Here is a 20,513-nt window from a genome sequence, read left to right as displayed (position 1 = left end):
TTTATAAACCTGCTTTTCCAAATAGATCTCTTTTGGAAGCACTAAGCACTATAGTAAATAACTGCATTGCAATGCGCTCTCTTTAAAAATAAACTATCGATCTACATTTGCAGAACAAACTGACAAACAAGTATCTGCAGGAAATGCCCTTCTCAAGAAGGTAAGAAGAGGAGGAAGAAGAAAAGGCAAAAACATTTTCTTAATAGCCAACAGGGGAAGCTGTTCAACACTCTTAAATTCTACACAAAAGCCTTTGCAACTTCAAGCTGTTCTCGAATACACCTGGGTAGCCACATCCGACAGCTTTGCCACCTCCTCACAGTGAGTTCCACATAATGATTTTTTCACTGCCATGTGTTACATATTCAAACATATTCTAACCTACAACACTGAACAGTTGTGTTGTGCACTGAGACTGATTATGAAGACTTTCAGTTAAGAGGTGTGTTTCTAAAAAGTACCCCCACACAGAGAAATGTGGCAGCCTAGTGAAACAGAGCACTAATCTCTAACACAGACTGTTCCACTGTATGTGCAATATATTTATATAAGGGATTATTACACACTCTTCCCTGCTGAATTCAGAGCTCAGTTATACTGAGCATACTCCTAGTAAGAGACAGTACTTCACCCTGAATGTGTTACAAAGAAAAAAGGCAAATTTTTCAAAAGCTGGGAAGGAAAACAGAGAAAAAGAGTTTTACCCAGTGTGCAGTGCAAATCAGTGACAGGGCAATGAACAGGACCTTGGCCTCCAAATATCCAATACATATTAATTGTTCAAACAGTCACTGACTGCTACCATTGTATTGTGATAATGAAATAATGCATAGCAGTTCATGAAAATCTCTAAGGTTCTACCTTAAAATGAAGGCCTAGAATACCATCTAGTACCACATTTAAACAAAATTCCTTGTTTCCTAACAGGGAAAATCACAGGCTGTTGTTATGTGATCTCCCTTGCTCAGATGTGTGTTGGATATCAAAGCAGATTTGTGAAAGGAAGTACAGGGTTCCTCCTAAATTTTAAATGAACTGCAAAGGATATACCCAGAAAGTGCATCAGTTGTACTCTAGAGGCAATAGCAGAAGTGAGTGAGATCAAAGGAATCAGGTGAGCTGGTCTGCAAGCAGAGTCCCGTGTTTGGTTGCAGAAGGTCCATTTCAGAAATATAGCTGAGCATTTGAATTCATCTCTTTTCACACTCAGAAAGTATGACAGAGATTCTAAACCAGTTTATTTCCCTGGTTTTCAAATTCCTCATAATTCAGTGCTCCCTTGTTCAGCACCTCCACTTAATCAGAGTCTGATACCTCCCTCCCTAAAACAAACAAACAAACAAACAAATAAATAAATAGGGTAAATTTTCTCAGGTCACTAGAAGTGGCTTTGGACTTTGATGTTACTGTCAGAATAATTTCATGCTGGGTCCGTTGTGCCTGCACTGAAGTTACAGAAGTTATTGGCTTGTTGCTATTTTCTAACTAACTGCCCCATTCTCTGGATAGTCTCTCAAATTTTCACTTGAGATTCTAAGAGCATCGCATGATTCTAAGGGACTAGTGAAGATGTTTTGCTGTTACTATTTCCTTTAGTACCCTTCACTATTATTCCCAGATAGGCCCATAGTGGGGTAAGGACAGACTTGAGAATTGAGAAAAGAAAATCTCCTGCTTTCCTTGAGCATTAGGTACACCTGTATTGTTAGAGGTGAAATAACAACAGCCTTATCAATCTGGGCCAAAAAATTTCATTCCGGTATAGTAATTGGCAATGCTCTTTCATCAGTGCTGCTGTAATTTGTTTTCTTCTCTGATGTAACCTGGTCCAGAGCAGCATAGTTTCCCTGGTAGTCTGTTAACCCCTACAGGAATTGTCTTACTGTTTCTAATCCACAATCCACATAGCCAGCTATCCTGTATCTATTAGCAGCAAGATCCTGATGGTCTAAGAACTTTGAAATAGGTGGATATGGAAATAAACGCTTCAGTGTAAGATCTCATCCTGATTGCCAATAGCATCTAGTTTAGCGTGCCTTCCAAAACACACGTTGCACTTATGATGCTAGCGAATATTTTTAACACCTATAATAATAAATATGCTACTCTTTTTTGTGGGTCTCATTAAGCTCTTGGCTTTAAAACCTTCCTATAACATTTTGCTTGGGGACCTAGAGATTACAGCAAGCAAATCTCATCCTCATAGGTCATTAACAACCAAGGAATTCCTTTTGCATTAGAAGAGGCAATGCACCAGATGGTGCTTCTGAGTGCATGGTGAAAAACAGCTGCTTTGCTACTCATTTATTTCTTTGCCTGCACAGCTAACTGCTTTTGATTAAGGCAGAAGTATAGAAAGAGATATGCTGTAACTATTTTTTTAGTTTGAATTCTGTTGCGAGAAAAGTGCTAAGGTGCACCCCTGAGCTTGTTATACATGGCGTTAGCAGCAACGTAGATCTGGCGACGGGCAATACTAAAGCATGTTGCTATCCCTGTTCGCCTTATGTAAGCTGCTGATGTACGTATGAAGAGGAGAGGTGTTGAGGTAGAACGTTTAACTCTATCTTATGTAAAGAGCTGAATGAGGAAGGGGAGAATGGGGACATTACTGTCTCCGTATGTTTCCCCCTAGGAATAGGATGAAACTGTTGTAACACCAGTGCTTAAAAGCAATGTTTTATGTTAACAACAAGTGGAGGGTTACAGTTAGGAACAGTATCTATCTTAAGCAGTTTGTAGAAAGCTGATAGTGAGTGTCAATGAGCGCAAGCTGTTTGCTCACTAGCTTTCGTGGCCGGCCCTGCCTGCTTCTTGAGGGCAGGCTGGGATTCTCTAACACGCTGGGGTTTTTGTAGCATAGCCCGCACAGCCCACTGGTCTCTGCCTACAAGGCAGCTAGCCAGGTTTTTTTCATGTCTAGAGGAGTTTTTGTTATCAGCTGGTTTATTTAGCAGTAAAAGGTTTAGCAATTTAAGGTTGTGTACATTAGTGTGCATGTGCCTAGGTCAGTTTTATGACATGTATATGGGCCACACAGTTACAGTAGTCAAATTAGGGACCACACTAGTCCGAGTTACTTTTCCTTAGACTGCGCTTCCCCATCCCTTCGGGAGGCAGCCCTGCCATAGCCAGAGTACGTGCTCTCAGCTTCCTTGCTTCTCCTTTCCTGCAGGGAGCCCTCCTAGCTCTCAGCATTCTCTGCAGCTGTGGGTAAGCAGTGGCAGCCCATTTCTCCTCCCTCCCTTATCCCCCTTTCAGCTGTAGTCAACACTTCATTTGAGGCAATGAAATTGGCTTTTATTGACTTACAGACATAAAAAAAAAGCATAAAGCAATCCATCTGAGTAGAAAAACAGGAGCCCCTCGTTTACCAGCCCTCCCACACAACACCTACTATTACCATTATGCATTTGTAAACATCTAGTGTTTTCATAATGTTTTTATTGAGTTTGATAACACAAATGCACTTGGCTTGGTCCATCAGGCAGAGCAAGTTATTAAAAGCAGGGGAAAGGAAATAAAATAGTGGTGGGAAGCTCTAGGAAGATACAAATGCACCTTTGTGCCTCGCAACTTTGCTTAGTTGCAACACAGCTAGCACAGACAAGCCTCCAGTGAGCAGCAGAGAAAGACAAGCCAGACAGAAATCTCCCAAGTTAGTCAGCTCACAAAGAGCACCAGGGCAGTAGGATACATTTCAGTCATGTGCCTTTGCTTACCAAGGGAACGCAAAGACTTTTCCTTTTCCCTTTCTACCACATCCAGAGGAGATGCCCTCTGCATTACACCCATGCCTGTAGGAAAGCCCGAACTGAACAACACACAAACAGTTTTAAAATAACAAAAAAGATTTTCCTCTTATTATCTACAAGGCAGACTTTCCTTCTTGTCAGTCTTTTTTGAGGGAAGTACACTGGGTATTTTAGCAGTCCTTTTGCAGCCCACAGGAAGCCTCACTCTTGACTGGTAATTGCATCAGGCTTGGCCTTACTTTTTTCTGCAGAAGACTTGAGTTTCTTCAGCCACCTGCACAGAGGACTGTGCTTGCACAGCTTGTCACTTGGTCTCTTGCACACCAGAGAGTTACTTGCCGCTGTTGCCTGGTCAGTCGCCGTATCTTGTGCATCTCTAGCTCCTGTTTCTGCAGCAGCCCTCAGAGGCAAGTAAGCTTTTGTCACTCTTGTGTCTCCTACAGCAGGCTCAGCGGTTGCAGGTCTTTCCCGAGTTGGAGCATGTGTTTGTCTGTCTGGACTCAGCAGTGTAGCAACCTTATTTTCAGTCTCTTGTGATAGTTCTGCAGAAGGCTGGGCCTCAGCAGAGTCTTGAAGCTGTGTGGTTTGCACCATTATCCGTACCACAGGCTTCTGCACATGTTGCAGAGAAGACGAGGCTTTTTCACTTTCCCTTCCTGTGTCTTTGTTCTGTGTCCCTGCAGCAGTATCTGGTGGTTTCTCCTCTGGAGGATGGTTCACACTGTTCCACAACAGAGCCATCGGGGCCTTCTGGGCCATAGGGGGATCAGCCTCTGTGCTTCCTTGCTCAGCTTCCTGCCTTTCAGAGTTCTTGCAGTTTCCAAAGCACCATCTCTTGTGACTGATTTCATTCCCCATGATCGAGATGCACAGCAGTAATCCTACTAACGGCCTCCTGCGTAAGGCCTTTGGGATACTGAATGACTTTGGAATAAGCAGAGCCTTTACTTGGAAGCAGACGGAGAGCCAGGCTTCTTCCCTGCTGTTAAGCTGATAGACCCCTCCTGGGCCAATCATCCCACCTGCAAGATAGTAAGAAATTCATCAGGACACAGAGCCCCAGCCCTGTAGAATTTCTGCATTGTATGAGCACATTTGCTGCTGTAGCCCAGTTTTCTGAGCAGGACATAAATAAGAAAAAGTTTAAAACTTGCCATAAAAACACTCTTCAAGTGCCTCAGACTGACAGGAAGCTTAAAAATGTAGATTCAACCCAGTATCTACATCTGCAGCAAGGTTGGGAATCATCCTGCGGCCAAACATTGTTAACGTCTTATTTTTTGGCAGGAACACCTCCCCACCCAACCAAATTAAGATCAGATTTCACATTTCATTTCAGAGCAGGTTGGATACAAGTTGCAGGAGTTATTATTTCTAAGTCAGTCTTAGGTCAAGGGGCCGTCTTTCTCAGTCTCCTGATATCACTAAGAGCACTTAGGAAGTCAGTTACTCACCATGACTCTCAGCCAATACTGCACTTTACAGCTATTAGTTTGTATTACCAAAGTAAATAATATTTAGGTCTCCTCTTATTTCCTAGTCCATTTGTTAATTGTAAAAAGAAGTTCACATTTAGCTAGAGTAGCCCTTCACAGGCCTGTTAGGGTATGGAAGGGAAGAGAAAGGAAAGGCAAATTGTCTCCTTATTAGAGAGATCAGAAACAGGTGGATTTCAGACACTGAGTCAGTATTTTATCATTCATTTACTGAGTGATTAGAAGCCACATCAATGCCATCTCTTCTAAGTCAGCTAATAATAAGAGGCAGTATGTTTCAAATGCAGAGAAAATTTCACCTCAAGTTATGTTTGTAGAGTGCTGTTGTAAAACTCCAGAATTATTACCATTAGAAAACAGATTAAGTCCTTTGCAGGGAAAAAGCAGAAGAAAACCTTATGGAAAAGGGAAAGAGAGACCCACACAGATCTATTTATTAATTCCTTTTAAAATCTATCTCATGCAGATTAACTATCACTGATAGAAAAAGACAAACATCATTTTAACTCATAATACAACTAAAGAACAATAAAAGCATCCCATTTCTGGCAGAGAGACGAGGCACAAAGGTGCATTTGTATCTTCCTAGCACTATGTTATTTCCTTTCCCCTGCTTTTAATAACTTGCTCTGCCTGATGGACCAAGCCAAGTGCATTGCTATTATCAAACTCAATAACTACATTATGAAAACACTAAATGTTTACAAATGCATAATGGTAATAGTAGGTGTAGTGTGGGAGGGTTGGTAAACCTTACATGAATCATTTCCAGCATCACAACTTTTCAGCCTTTATTTCTTATTCGATATGATAAGAGATTGCTCTTAAACAAAGTAGATAGTGACACCAAACCAGTTCCCCACAAGTCCCAGATCATTAGTTGCCCTGCGTTGCCTGCTCCAGTACGTATCCTGTGCCACTTTGAACAGACAGAGAGTGCGCTATTCTTTTTGGGAGCCTTGTGTAGCTGATTCTTTTAAACAGAGAACATAGAATTTCTTGTGTGATTAGAAATATGAATTATAGGTAAATATTTAAAGTAAAATAGAATTGGCGTACAGCATGGTACAATTACTGACGGTTCTGCAGAAAACTTAAGCATGCATAAGGTAGAATAACAGGAACTACAGAAGAATAGATCTATAATTTAGGGATTACAGCTTTTAAACTGAAGCTAATGAATCCAGAGCAGTTTTGCTGCACCATTTGTGCTGCTTTCATGGATAGCATCTGTATAAATGCAGGATTCAGTGCTGGTTAGGCACTCGCTTACAAGACTGCATGAATTTAGTGACTAAGAACTACTTAGCTGTAAGAACTGAAAAGCAGGAAAGACTAACCCAGACATCTCTACCACGGAAGAGAATAAAATACGAAAAGAAGGAAACATGCTGTTTGATCCCAAAGCTAGAAAGAGGACAACTTACAAATAAATTAATGTTTTGTCAGGTTGACTTTTCAGTGTAAGCAATTTCTGTAGCAACAGCTACAATTTTGTGTAAATGAGTATGGCAGGGGAATGTTTCGTGTGATTTTGGTAAGGCAATATAATGCTAGGAGTGGAAAGGAAAGGAGAAGAGTTTATTCTATGGTATATTTACTCTTGTTAGATGTTATCACTACTGCAGAAGTTTTTCAAAATATCAGGATTGACAGTTTCTGCTGCCATTGTCTCAAAAGAGATGTTATTTATGGAAATAGGGATATAGATATTCATTTTCCGCTTAGATACAAACGCACAGGTTATTTTTTACGTGTGTTGAAAATGTTTCCTACTGCTCATCCTCATTTGGCCATTTCATATTGTGAATGTTTTTGTTTGCTGTACCCTTAGCCCCCACACTCTTACCGCCACCATTGAACCTGTTTATTATCAGTTTGGATACTAGCATAAGAACTAGCTCTTTTGCCGAGGGAGGTAGATAGGCCCTGCTGAAATGAGGTGACAACAAGAAAACTGAGTATAGGAAAAACCATCAGAATAGGCATAAACATCCCATTCTCCACAGGTGACTCCTATCCTGAGCTCCAATTCTAACTAGTGTGTCTCTTCCATGACATGTTAATTAAGGGTGAACCATGCCCTAGAACTCCCTCAGGTGCACAGGAGGATATTCTCAGATAACAGCAGGGCAAAAGACAAGACTATCATTGAGAAGAAGAGTAGTTACTCATCCCACTCTTACTGATTTGAAGAGCACAGATAGGAATCAATTTTTTGGCAAATAATCAGGAAAAAAAGAGATACTGTTCAGAGCAGTATATTCACACTAGCAGTCCTAATTAGCAAGTGGCTTCACCTGGAAAGAAAAGGCATATTGTCTGGGTCCAAACCTTCCTATTTAATACCTCAGGTCAGTTCTGATAATGAACTTCTAAACTTTAAGAATAGGTTTATAAGAAAAAAGTTACCTACTCTCCCAGAAAATTCATATATCAAAACACTTAATTCCATATGCCTTAAGCCAATTTGTTTAAACTGCCCTGCTCTCACACTTTTTTTTCCCCCAAAAAAAGCCAAGTTTTAGTCAGATCTACCCCTAATTCTAGGTATCCTGAATGTCTTTGTAAAGCTAGAGTGAAAAACAGAACAAGGGGACAGGAGGGAGAAGCTGGATTCCATTGTTTTCCAACATAAGCTAGGTTGTAGCTAACACCTCTGACTGAGGCAACTATGCACAGTCATTTTATTTAAAATCATATTTATCTATGTCCCCTCATCTTTGAACTGCCTCTAGATTGGACAAGGTAAGCAATTGTATCCAAGGGATACAGGTGTTGCAATTACTCAAAGATTATCTGCACAACCATTCATTCCCCTGCTCCCATTGGAAAGCCTTCCCCTTCTAAGGGATTTCAGCTGCTGATTTTTTTTTTTAATTTTATTTTCCTTCCTGAAGAAGCAGTGGCAGAGAAAATGGAAAGTGCAGCAGCCTTGAGAAAAAGGAAGGCAGGGTTATGTTGAACCAGGGTTTGCTATTAAGAGTCACTCAAGGAAGGGTGGTCTGACACCTGAGTGCCCTCCTACAGCCATTAGAGAGTTATGGCTAAGGCTTTGTCTCCCCACATAATGAGAAGTTAGTGAGGTACAACTGGATTCTGGACCAGCCCACCAACCCTATGTTAGATAATAGCTCCCCTGACCCTCCCCAGCTTTCTCCCCCCTGCCCCCATGGAAAGACTGCCTTGTATGCTTGCTGAAGCAAACATTAGCAATGTTAGGTAGCATGTTGGACTCATCTACAGACAAAAGTTTGACACTGAGCTCAATTTTATTGTTTCTGAACTTGAAGATACAGAGTTGAAGTTTTCTGGTAGAAACAAATGCTGTCCACTACTTGCCTCTCCCAAAAAGGGTTTCATTTAAAGTGTCATACAACAATAAACAGCAACTTCACTAGTACARTAAGTGCAATAAATAAGTTATCCACCTAGCAAGACAAAGTGAAGCAAGTGCAAGAAGCTGGAAAACATTTAGTGTTCTACACTTTGGGGGAAGAAAGTTCTTTAGAAGGCTTCAGTACACACAGCTTTAATGGCTAAGCAGCATGAGTTTATATAGCCACAGCTACAGGAGATTACTCTACAAGTTTAGATGTACCTGTAGTTACAGTAAGACCTGATTGTGTTTTACCACTCCCATCACTGCAGTTTGTTTAGGTCTCCCAAGAAAGTATGAGCCAGTCAGCTCAGGCATATTTGAGAATATGTAAGCATGAGCACTGAAGACTAGTTCACTGTTTCCATCTCTCCCAGTGACTTAGCTAGCCCATTTTATACATTTATACATATAAAACCATCCAGCATTTGCTTCAAATGTAGCAAATGCTTGCTAAGCAAGCCCCTGGATGTAGCTGACAGTTGTAAGAACTAAGTCAACTCCCCCCCCCTCGCTTGCCCCTAAAGTACATGTACTACAACTCCACTGATGCAAATTCAACATTAAACCTAGGATTTAGAGTTGAAGCTAGTCTACCCTCAATTTCTTGATATTCACAAGCCTTGGCMTCTCTTTTTCATGCTTTATTTTTCTATCATTTAAACCCAGAGMTAGGGTGAGTTCTGGTGAGTTCCCAGGTAAAAGCACAACATCTCAGCCTTCTGTCTGCCCATTTTAACAGGGAGCTAGCATTTGATTCAGTCCACAAGCCAGCCCCACCTGGAGTATTTACTCCAGTGCAGGAGTCATGTTCCACTGGTTTCCAGATGGTTGTGAAACAACATACAATCAGTCCTATCTCTGGTTTTACTGGGACAGTTGATGTCAGTGTCTTGCACAGGTTGACTTCTTGAATGTTCTGCTCCATCTAGCCATATCACTTGCAGTCAACAGGTGAGAAGGGTTTCATGGTTCATAGCAGCAATATCTCAATTAGTTGCCATAGCTGTGCCTTTTTCCTTTATACTCTCTAGGCAAGGTCTCTAACAGGCTAGGTCACTCCCTCTTCATATTGTAGATTCCTCAGCCATCTGAGGGAAGTAATTCCAGTAGATAGCATTAGTCTTGCACAGTCTGAGCAATCCTGGGTCATAGTCTATTCAGTCTGTTGATTTACTCAGCAAGAGATTGGAGAAGTCACTGCATTAGCCTGGGCCTCACTTTCACATACAGTCTATATAGCATGCTGTAGAGACGCCTGAAAGGCCACATCACAGAGTCATCTTCTTGAGCCTGGTCCTCATCTATAATCTGCATGGCTGGGAGCTCCATTTCCTTTGGAGACCACTCAGCCTCCCCAGTGGCTTCTGCACCAAGAGCTGATGGCAGGGCTCCAGTCCCTAACAGCAGGTCTTGCTGAGCAGCCTCTTTCCCTTTGGTCTCCACACTCCCATGCGCCTCAGGTGCTACAGGAGTCAGTTTAGTAGCTTGACTGCAGGCTTCCTGTGGAGCAGAGCACACTCTAGCTTTGGACTGTGCAGTAAACAGTGCCCTGGCATCTTTCATGCTCTCTGCAGCAGGAACAGCTTCCTGTCTTTCCATAGATGGGCTAGGAGTCCAGTTGCCCACTGCTACCCCTGTGGTCTGCTTGATTTCATGTTCTTGCAGCTTTCCAGTAGCAGCCTGGGCTGCACTCAGGTCTGACTGTGCCTCCATAGTCTGTGTTAGCCTGTCAGGTTCACGATTATGCTGCACAGATGATTGCTGACTGCTCTTGATTCCTCCTCAGCCTCACCAAGCTGCCAGACCTCTCCTACATTTGCTGCAGAGCTGTCATTCCTGCTAACATTCCCCAGAGCCTCCCCAAAACTTTGCAAACTATGATGATGATGCTCGCTTCCCCTGGCAGGATCATCATTACAGTCCTTGTGTGCAGCAAAGGACTCTTCCTTCTGGCTAGCTTCATTCCCCATGGCCAGGGCTAACAGCAGCGGTCCAGCCAGAAGCAGATAATCAGGTCTGCTACCGCTTCAGTGCTGGCAAGGACTGTCACAGGAGGATCAGAAAGCCAGGGAGTTTCATGTGTTAAGAGGCTTCTGACACACCCAGCATCTTGTTTCCTACCTGTAAGGCATTAAGAGATTAATTAGAATAGCCTCATCTCACTGACACAGCAACAAGCTCATCAGCATCCACCCAGGTTTTGTTAGCAGCAGCTGCAGCTTACTGGAACAGCAGTTTCAGGCATGACCATGACAAAAGGAGAACTAAAGCTTCAGTTAAGAACTCCTGTGGAAGGCACCACAAAGTTTGCAAGGAAACTTACAGTGAGGGCTCAAAGCTTGCAGCTAACTTCTTCCTAGCCAGTCGGGAGTCCTTCCCACCCCTTTGAAGGGTCCATGTGCCCTTTTCCTAGGGAGTGATGTAAAGGTGACACACACACTGCTGGTAAATGCCGCAGGACTGAAGTGGTATTTGGACCAGATCTCAAATTAAAGGTTTTGAGCTCTAAGGTTTGTAGAACAAACAAGTTCATCTCTAATGCCTTCTCTTTTTGTAAGAAGAGTAGAAGAAAACCAAATGAAGACACTGTTCTTAAATGACATTAGAGCTACAAGCTGCAGTTCGCTGCTTAACTGCAAGTCTTCCTGCAGAGTATTATGCTTATCTGCTGTCCTACCCAAACCTGAAACCCAGTGTAGCGCTACCAGCCACTACTTCCGTTTCCTCTCTATTTCAGGCCCCCACAAGTATCCCATATTTGTCAATAGACTTTATAGGATAGTTCAGACTAAAGAGCATCCAGACTGCCAATAATCAGTAGCCATATTGCATCTTGCTTAGGTATTTTGTTCTTCACATAAAACGTACTAGCTCCATTCATTTTAATGTACGCGAAGCTTAAAGCCCACTAACAGAGTTTTGTTCTAGGCTATTTCACACAGAAGAGAGCATAGTTACAATTGTGCCAGTACCTAAAGACAGACTTCTAGCTGCACCTCACTATAGGAAGCAAACACGGCAGAGAGAGAAGGGGGAAGAAAAAAGAACTCCAACACAGTCACGAGCATTCATCCTGAAACCTCCCCCCAACGCGCCCATGCCAATAAACACACAAACCGAGGTTACCTAAACTAAAGACTGAAACAAAAACAAATAAGAACCCTCTCCCCAAACTTAATTTGGGCAACACCTCACATACCTTCAAAGTGAAACTTTCCAAACAGCTCCTAGCACAGGGCTTGCAGGGCAGCAGACCCCTCTTAAATAGGGCAGGGCAGTAACACTGAATTACTTCCCCCCGAAACCTAGTGATTGAATTATTGTTCCCTTACACCAGGCATGCTGCCCAAAAGAAAAAAAGCAGTATTTTTTRCTTTTAGTGCTTATGAAACATCATGTAACATGCTTTCTTGGTTCAGAGCATAAATTTTTGTGCATTTAGATATTTTCTTTTTTTCCAAATGTTTCTACAGAACTGAAAGAGAATGCAATATGGTATTTCTTTCTGCAAATTGTCGCTAATAACCTGTAGTGCAGACTAACAACTACACAATAAGCTTTAGGAAAAATACCTTGTAGTTTAGGACTAATGCTTAGGTTCAGTAGGTGTGTACAGTTATGCTTAGGTACAGTACATTTCATAYACGTGAGCAGCATATTTCAAGTGTTTTCTGTCTTCTGGAATCCTTGCTGGCTGCATGCATTCTGTGTCCGTAACAAAAGAGGCAGAGCTGGTTGGGACTTTCTGATCATATTTTCTCTGGCTGAAGAGTGCTTTTTGTTGAGAAAGTTGTTTTGACTGACTTTTCTTTAGGAACTTTTAAAAAATTTCTTTTCTTGTTTGGTTCGGTTGTCAGATCACTGACGGGTTTTGCGGCTTTAAATCTGGACAGCTCGCATCTTATCAAGGGAAAAATGTGCAAGTAAGCAAGGAAGATATTTTGTTTCTGAAAAGCAGGAAGAGATACACTATTTTAAAATGAAACAAGAATGTTTTGTGTTGACAGAAAGATATTGACCAACAGAAGAGTTGCAGTGTTGGTTAAGGGAAATGTTTACTGTTTGGCCAGGTAGTTTTGGAGCTCTTCACTAAGTTGTGCAAACAATTTAAGCAGCTCATGAGAAACAGACTTATTGCCATTAAGACGCTATTGAGTTTTCAGAGATGCTTCAAAGGGAGGAGAAGCGTATACTGGAGCTCCTCACAACACAAGCATATATCAGTTGTAAGCCTCCTAAAAATCCCTCGTTTAACTTTCTCAAGTGTGGTCAGGTCATATTTTTTAAGGTTTTCTGCTGAATGACAAAAAGTCTTAYTTATAAAAGTTAAAAGCAAAGATTCTTAGCAACAGGAGCTAAGATTTTCTGAGAGCAAAAACTTACATTACAGTCCACATGATCCACAAGAGAGTTGTATGAATTGGTAATGCTACTCTCATGTTTATTTGCGGCTGATTCACTAGTCAAAGGATTTGCTGCTTGTTATCTTAAGAGGGCAGCCTAGAGCCTGGGAACAGAGCTGAGTTGTACTCGCACTGCTATTATTAACTGCAGTTAATAAATTCTCCAATTAGAACTCACCTAAAAAGATGAGACAAGAACAGCAGTAAGAAGTATAACTTGCATTGACTCATCAGTGACAATGAAAGATAGTTTAGCGTTCATGAAGCAAAATCACGGATGGCCTCTAATTCTGCGCTAGATGGTTCAGTTTTTATGTGGTTATGGAATGGTCTTTCCTTGTTTTTAAGGATAAGAGTTTAAAAACAATAAAGTGTTTTCATAACTTAAGTCCTAATACTTTTAACAGGAGTCACATTTGAAAGCTTAGCCTTGCATCTTTATTTTCAGCAGAGTTTGAATTCACTGATCCCAGTTAGTGTTAACAGTGTTAAAAGATTTGCAAAGAAATTATCAGAAGATAAGTACTTTTCATTCTCAGGCTAGCAACAGCAATATTCAGCTTTTATCCAAATATTTTACAAGATGAAAAGGGCAAAAACATCAATTTTGACATTAGAGTCAATGCAGCTATAAGAAATGCAATAGTCTCTTCTGATGTAAGCAATTAAAGCCATTGAAATTGCAAAAGAGAGAGCAAAGTTGTCCCCAAGCATAATTTTGGGTAGGATAAAGCAGGGCAATACAATTACTAGCATCTGAGAGGAAAGCCTGGCTCTAGAATGTGTGTGTGKGGGGGGGGCACATCTAGGAAACCGAAAAGATTATGATCAAGACTCAAGTAAAGCATCAGAACTGAAATAGGTATACTGTGAGAAGGTGAATTGCTGTTCTTGTTTACTGAGAAACATCTTCTGTACAACTTCACTGTTTTGACAGCTTCTACCCACAGGTCAACGCTTGCATTGTAAACATTCACGTAGTTTTAAATGGAGATGGGGTATCAAACAAAACACTTTTTCCAGGTCCCTGCAATATTAGACCTGCTGAAGTATTCCTTTCTGCCAGGGCTTTTCTGAAAAAGGAGGAAAAGATTATTCCCTTTTCAGAGCAGGGACGGAGTGACCGTGGTTCAGGTTGTAGGCTCTTTTTCCAGATTTACTCTCATTTTACAATTTGATTTAAATATTGAACATCAAGTAAAATTGAAATGCAATACTGCATCACATTTTTTCCTGCAGATTGGTGATCGCTTAACAACATATGATGTAGASTGACAGATTAACAGCTATAGGGCAGTCTGCGCAAAGGAGGCTTGTCATTTAAGGATAATGTTTGTGAAACTATGGCTAGAGGTATTATTCTGTATGATACTATTTGGGGTGAAAATTGATCCCTGTGACCTGTTTCTGTCTACCCATAACAGTATCATGTAATTATACATTTTGTTATGACTGTAGGTTTGACCGGTACCTTCCATCTCAGCTATATACGACCGCAGGTCATAGTAGGAGTAAGGGTTCCTGAACCACTTCTATGTGGTTCACTGACAGGCACTGAGATGTAAGTATTAATTAAATCATAAGCATGAAATACAAAGGCAAACTTAGTTGGAAAGTAAGTGATTCTTTATTGTAAGGATGCAGAAATATATTTTTGCCCRAACCGGGAACGAATCTTTGCTCCAAGTCTTCTGAAATGCTTGCCCAAAACATATGATAAAAGTCAGCCTCAGAATCCCACCCTGCCATCAGTTCCGTGATCCTCTGCCACAAATTTATGCCAGCTCCCCCCTACTTTTTGCCTTAACCTGTCCCTGATAGTTTCTTCCTTTCTGATGTTCAGCACTTGCCCAACGCAAGAAGGAACAGTGTTCCTTTATCTACACTAAACCTGCGATTCTCTTCCTGAACATCTCACTGCTCTCTACATTCTTTGTGGCACATTGTCAAACATGGTTTTCATCTTAACTAGATGAACAGAGAGCAGCTGATTAATACTAACCTTGAAAATACTTGGCAATTAAAGATATTTGCTGATTTGAATATCTAAGATACAGGCAGAAAGATGCAGAGCTTGCTTACGCTCTCCAAAGGAAGCTTCCGTTGCCCTTAGCTAACACCACCTCTTTTTCAGTCGTTTCCTTAGGTCTGAGAGCTCCACGTGTTGGAAAGGAGGAACCTGTCCACCCATCTACTAGTTGACAGGCCTTCCTCATTTTGAAGAGCAGCTAGGGAGAAGGAACACACTCCGTGTGATGGGGGGGAGAGATTTCCATGAACAGAGTCTAGAGTAAGATTCCATCTTAACTGAAGAATATTTTAAGAATGCTCAGCTTAAATTGATAGGTTCATGACATGCCAGCCTGGTCCTCTGGTTTAAGGAAATGTTCTTAAGGATACAGCATCTTCCTGATTTGTTTAAGCATCTAATCAAGCCAGTGAGACCAGTCATCCTTTAAGGAAACACATAGCTATCAAAATCATCATATCCTGACTTACTTTTATTTGAAGTGTTTCCATTCTTCCTTGGGATGATTTACCCATAAATCCACAGGTAAGGCTATTAGTTCTGTCAGCTCCAGTGCCAAGTCTACCTCTATTAAACTAGCACAAACTGCCAAGCAGTTGACCATTAATGAAACAACATTTGATAATAACAAGTTTTAAAATGCACCCATTTATTGATTCAAGTTACAGCACAGACTTTGCTATCCCCAGAGCATTCCAACATGGTTGGTTTAGAATAGCAGTGACAGTCAAAGTGGGGTGTACAGACAAGTGCAATTAATACTTCCTGCTTGTTTGTCAGAGAAGATTTAACCCTGTGCAGTGATGCAGAGGGAGATAGTTATGAAGTGCATAGCACTAACTAGAGTGTATGTGCACATAGAGAAAAAAAAGAGAGGAAGAGTCATCTACATTGGTATATTTCTTGTACCGAGATACGCTTTGCTCACCCACCCAAGGGTAGAAGAAAGGGAGTTAGTGCCACCTGCAGAGAACTTGTACCAGCTCTTCTAGTGCAGCACCACTTTCCAAAGCAGGCTTTATAACCCCCTGCTCTCTGGGTCCCTTAGGGTACCAGGCCCTATTGGGCACACATCCATCTTATGGTCTCTTGCAGGATCAAGATGGCAGATTCGTTGCTGAGCTGCAGACAAACCCTCAGTCTGCTGGATGCTTGCTGCACCCAATCTCATGCTCCTTCAGTGCTCTATTGCAGTCTCCAGAGCAGGCTGGTTTCCCCTGGGTGCCAGCTTTGATCTCCTCCTCCTCCTCATGCAGGGCAGGCTGAGTTCCTGTCAGACAGCACGGGATCTCTTTTGATATCTGCCCTTCAGACAGCTCAGTCATTTCTTCAGCTTGCTCTGGTTCCAAAGAATTTTCTTCCATATTCTCAGTAGTAGGAACTTCTGTATCTCGTTCTGTTTGGGGATCAGGTGGGGCTGTAGCAGCACAACTGGCTCTCTCTTCTACTGTCTGCCCTTCTGCAGAGTTGGGCAAGTCCATAATGCCCTCTCTAGCCTCTGGAGTCTTCAGAGGCAGCTCTGACTCCGCCGTGGTATGTGGGGCAGCTGGGGACTCAGCTGCCTTCTGCACAGGCACATCTTCGTGAGGCCTTCCAACACACAAATCCTCTGAAACACATTTCACTGTAGCCTCTTTTTCTGCAAGAGTCAGCATCCCAGACTCCAGTGGGATCCCAGTGGCAGGCTGAACTTCGCAGGGTCCTCCTTGGACTTCTGCTGACACATGGACTTCAACCCTTACTGTAGTCTGTGTAACAGTTAATACCTCATGATCCTCCTGAGAGACTTGTGTATCAGGCATACAGCCACCAGCAGGATGCACAGCAGCTGCAGTCTTACCAGTCTCTTGTAGGGCCTCCCTGGCAGAGCGGGGTTCCTGTGTTGTCTGTTCAACAGGTTCCTGGCACTGCATCACCTCTGTGTCAGGTTCAGCTTCAGGTTCTTGTGGCACCTCAACATCCTGTGCATCTTCAGCAGTCACAGTGAATGGGGCCTCAGCCTGTTGTGCATGCAGAGATGCAGCCTGCTTTCCTCTGTCCCATTTAGCCTGGGCCGCAGACTCCCCTTCAGTAGTGTCAGATGCTAATTCTTCAACAGAAGCTTCAAGGGCTTTTGGAGTCCGTCCTATACGTGCCGAATGAAAATGGTTCTCCCCAGTCCATGTTGAAGCATCATGGGATGTACATGCAGTCCCCCGGGTCTTTTTCCCCTTGGCCTTATAAAGGGCAACTTTCTTAGGGAACACACGGAGCCTCCTGTTCTTGCTGAATATTCCTCCCATTGCCAGTGCTGAAAGGAGCAACCCCACAAATGGCCTTCTTCTCAAGGGGCTGTCACCCTGCTGCAAGTTACACGCTGCCTGAAGATGAGCAGGGAGCTCCGTGTCACTCTTAACCAAGAAGCAGCTTCACACCTGGAAGACATGGCAATTTATTCACACACCCATTTGTGGGAGTCAGTTGTCACCTTCTTATATAGTATCATGTGGAGGGCATTGTCAAAGGTCACCGGAGCGAGCTAAGTACAGGCAGAATTGCATACGACTAAGGAGAGAAAAAAGCTTTTAAAAACAGCAGTCTAAGGAAGAGGAGAGGAAGAAAAGAGGGAAAAAAACCATACTAGTCTAACCAAACAAGACTACTCCAGACAACAAATTACTGTTCCTTCTAAGCTTTTAAGAGCATAACAGCCATGCAGATGCTACCGTTAGTCATCTTCAGGCAGGATTGCTGCAGTGCCAATAGGATTCTGTTGTACAGCCGTGGCTAATATATTCCCCTTCCGCTCGATTTAAAGACTTGGGGTAGTAGGCTTTTCCTGAAAAGTCAAAATATTAGGAGTTCCAAGGAGGAAAGAGACTTTTGTTATTGAAGTTTTCCCATAGAGCACTAGGTTTTTTCCAGCATGCTACTCTTAATTGGTTGTGGGCCCACCTAGAGAAGGGCAGGCTTAGTAAGGAAAGAGACTTCAAACTGAGGCTTTTGCGCCCAAAATCCTGCCCGAGAAATGCAGTTTAAACACAGCCAACCATGCGAGATTACTGGTTTTGTAAAAGCGTTTTTTTTGATAGCGATGGAAAGGAAGACATACCCTAAATAGCCTATTGAAGCTCCAGGCCTTCCTGCTGAGGACAACCTTGCTTATCGTCAACCAGCCTTCCAGGTTGTGCATTTATCTCATTCACAACCTCCCACCTTAATATGGAGCTAGATACTTCCTATCACAGGTTCCCACTGCATTAGCAATTCACTTCCTTTATCCTGCTGCTACGATCTGTTTCAGGCATCAAGTTGTTCTTCCATAGACTCAAAGCTGATGTTTTTACACACCAGGAATTAAGATTTGTTATTTAGTGTGCTTTTGTAAATCTCTAGAGGTTTTCTAGAGTTCTAACAGTTGCAATATTTGCCTTCAGCAGTTAGACTAATTTATAGCTGGTCTAACTGCTGAGGTGAAAACTTTACATAGAGCTCTCAGCCTGGGAGGTCAGATTTTAATTGGTGTCTCTCAGCTAACCTGCAACAGATAGCCTCCTTGCTAGACAGCCTCCAGGTTACAGCTGCAAAGCAGAGCATTGTGTTTCTCCTCTCCCATTGCATAACTAAGAGCTACAGCTTACACCTTGGAGCTCAGCAAACCCATCTCACCAGCGCTTCACTGTTCTCCTGAGGCACAGCTGACTTACTCTCATCTAGAGGTCTCTTCACCTCTAGATACTCATACAACCACTCTAAGCACTTCACAGTTTTGGCTTGGTTATCAGCAGACTACAAGAGACTGAGATTTGCGTAGCAAAGCTGCTAAGTTTSTTAGACTCTAGTCACTCTAGCCAAGGAAATGTTAAGACTGCCAATAGTAAGCAAGGGCTTGCATGGGGGAAAAGAGAAAGAGAAGAGATTGCCACATGAATTGGAAATCAAAGCAGGTGGTGTGGTTTATTGCTTAGTAAAACTATTAAGAGAAGATTAGCAACTCATGCACCACAGTTGCAAAGCTAACCAAAAAGTAAAAAAACATTTCTAGCACTCATTTACCTCTTGAGAAATGAGAAGCAAGACCTGCCCTAAGCACTCTATACAAGTTAAGATCAATAAATCTACTTATATCCAAAGAGACCTTCACTATAAAAATATACACAGATCTAAGACAAAAAACCCACACCAAAATCAGACAGCAAGCCAACTGGTAGACTCACCCACAGAACAAAAATATACCACGAGCACCCCCTTAATCAAGGGCCCACAGCCCCCATCTTACCAACACAATCTCCACTTAACACCCAACACCTACAAAGCAAAAGCACCAGACCGGTCTTAAATAGGAGGAGGTGGTCACACATAATCTCTTCCCCCTTTGTCTCCCAACGTTAGTTCCACCAGGCTGCAGGGTTCCCTTCTGCAGTGTTTCCTAACTATTTTTCCTAACCGCTTCATTTATTTGGCAGTGGTCATTCAATAATTGCCATTAACTACCTAAAATAAAGTTAAAGATGAATATGGTGCAGTGGTGGACAAAGAAACCTGATGCGTATTTATAAGTTGCAATGTGGAGCGGCAGAATAACAGCCATACTGCAGGCTGTGTACGAACTGTCCTTTAATTTACAAATGATGTTACTGAAACTGCAGTCTCTGGTATTAGTTTATACCGAGCAGTTAGGGGTGAAAAATTATCCCCCTTACCACTTTTATGCTATCTTCAAGTGATTGAGTCATGCAGTTAGCTATTTTACAGTGGTTGCAGATTATTTTAATGTTTCCAGCCACAGCTGATCACTCTCTATTGGCATTAACATTACTGTGTCACTCTGGTTATGTTTACTGACTGGAAGTCAGTTGTAATGTTAAATAGGTCACACGGGCAAAACACAAAAGCAAATATCCGTTAAAAACAAAGTAATTCCAAAGACATGAGCATAAAGGCAGATCCTAAATACCCGCTGCCAACAGCAATGGATGTGAATAGGAGCAAGAGGATCAACAGAGATGGATTCCTGGCTATTTTTTAGAAAGCTGACTTACATTTTTTGATGCCAAATCTGGTTCAATATCCTATATTTCATCTCCCTTCTATAATTCCCTTACTACAGAAATGCAGAAGGAGCTTTCAGAGCTGGGTAATGCCATGCATGCAGCCCACACTGAGACCATTACACGACAAGGCCCACGCCTTGCCTTTTAATGTGGTCCAGCATCTGCTCTGTACAATAATAAACAGGCCTCCATACCTCTGGCTACACTGACTGCATTTTTACACTAGCTGTAAGAGTTTTGCTTGATATCTGGGTTATGACAGCTTTTCAAAAGCTTTTCATATATTTTCTGTTGGGCTTCAATGGAACTGAAATATAGAGGCAGCTTACGGTTTGACTATGGAAAACTTCTGCCCATTAATAAATGAAGTTAATCCATGATTTTAATGTGTAAGATACATAGGGAACAATGCATG

The 20,513-nt window shown here is 42.2% G+C and overlaps 1 protein-coding gene across 2 annotated transcripts; it reads right to left on the bottom strand.

Annotated features, from left to right (window-relative positions):
* Positions 1-3,419: 3,419 nt before the first annotated feature.
* LOC112968940 lies at positions 3,420-11,911 on the bottom strand. 2 transcript variants are annotated; one of them, XM_026071731.1, is made up of 2 exons: positions 11,833-11,911; positions 3,420-4,777 (listed from the first exon to the last, which is right to left on the bottom strand). In XM_026071731.1, the coding sequence occupies exon 2, from the start codon at positions 4,770-4,772 to the stop codon at positions 3,957-3,959; it is 816 nt and encodes a 271-aa protein (XP_025927516.1). In that variant the 5' UTR covers positions 4,773-4,777; positions 11,833-11,911; the 3' UTR covers positions 3,420-3,956. The 2 variants fall into 2 exon arrangements, 1 of the variants encoding a protein (XP_025927516.1); XR_003254498.1 differs by lacking the exon at positions 3,420-4,777 and adding an exon at positions 8,523-10,754 and having other exon boundaries at positions 11,833-11,899.
* Positions 11,912-20,513: the final 8,602 nt, after the last annotated feature.

This window comes from Apteryx rowi, unplaced genomic scaffold (genome assembly GCF_003343035.1).
Source record: "Apteryx rowi isolate R43461 unplaced genomic scaffold, aptRow1 scaffold_33, whole genome shotgun sequence".
NCBI lineage: Eukaryota > Metazoa > Chordata > Aves > Apterygiformes > Apterygidae > Apteryx > Apteryx rowi.
This window is presented reverse-complemented; position numbering and strand designations above follow the sequence as displayed.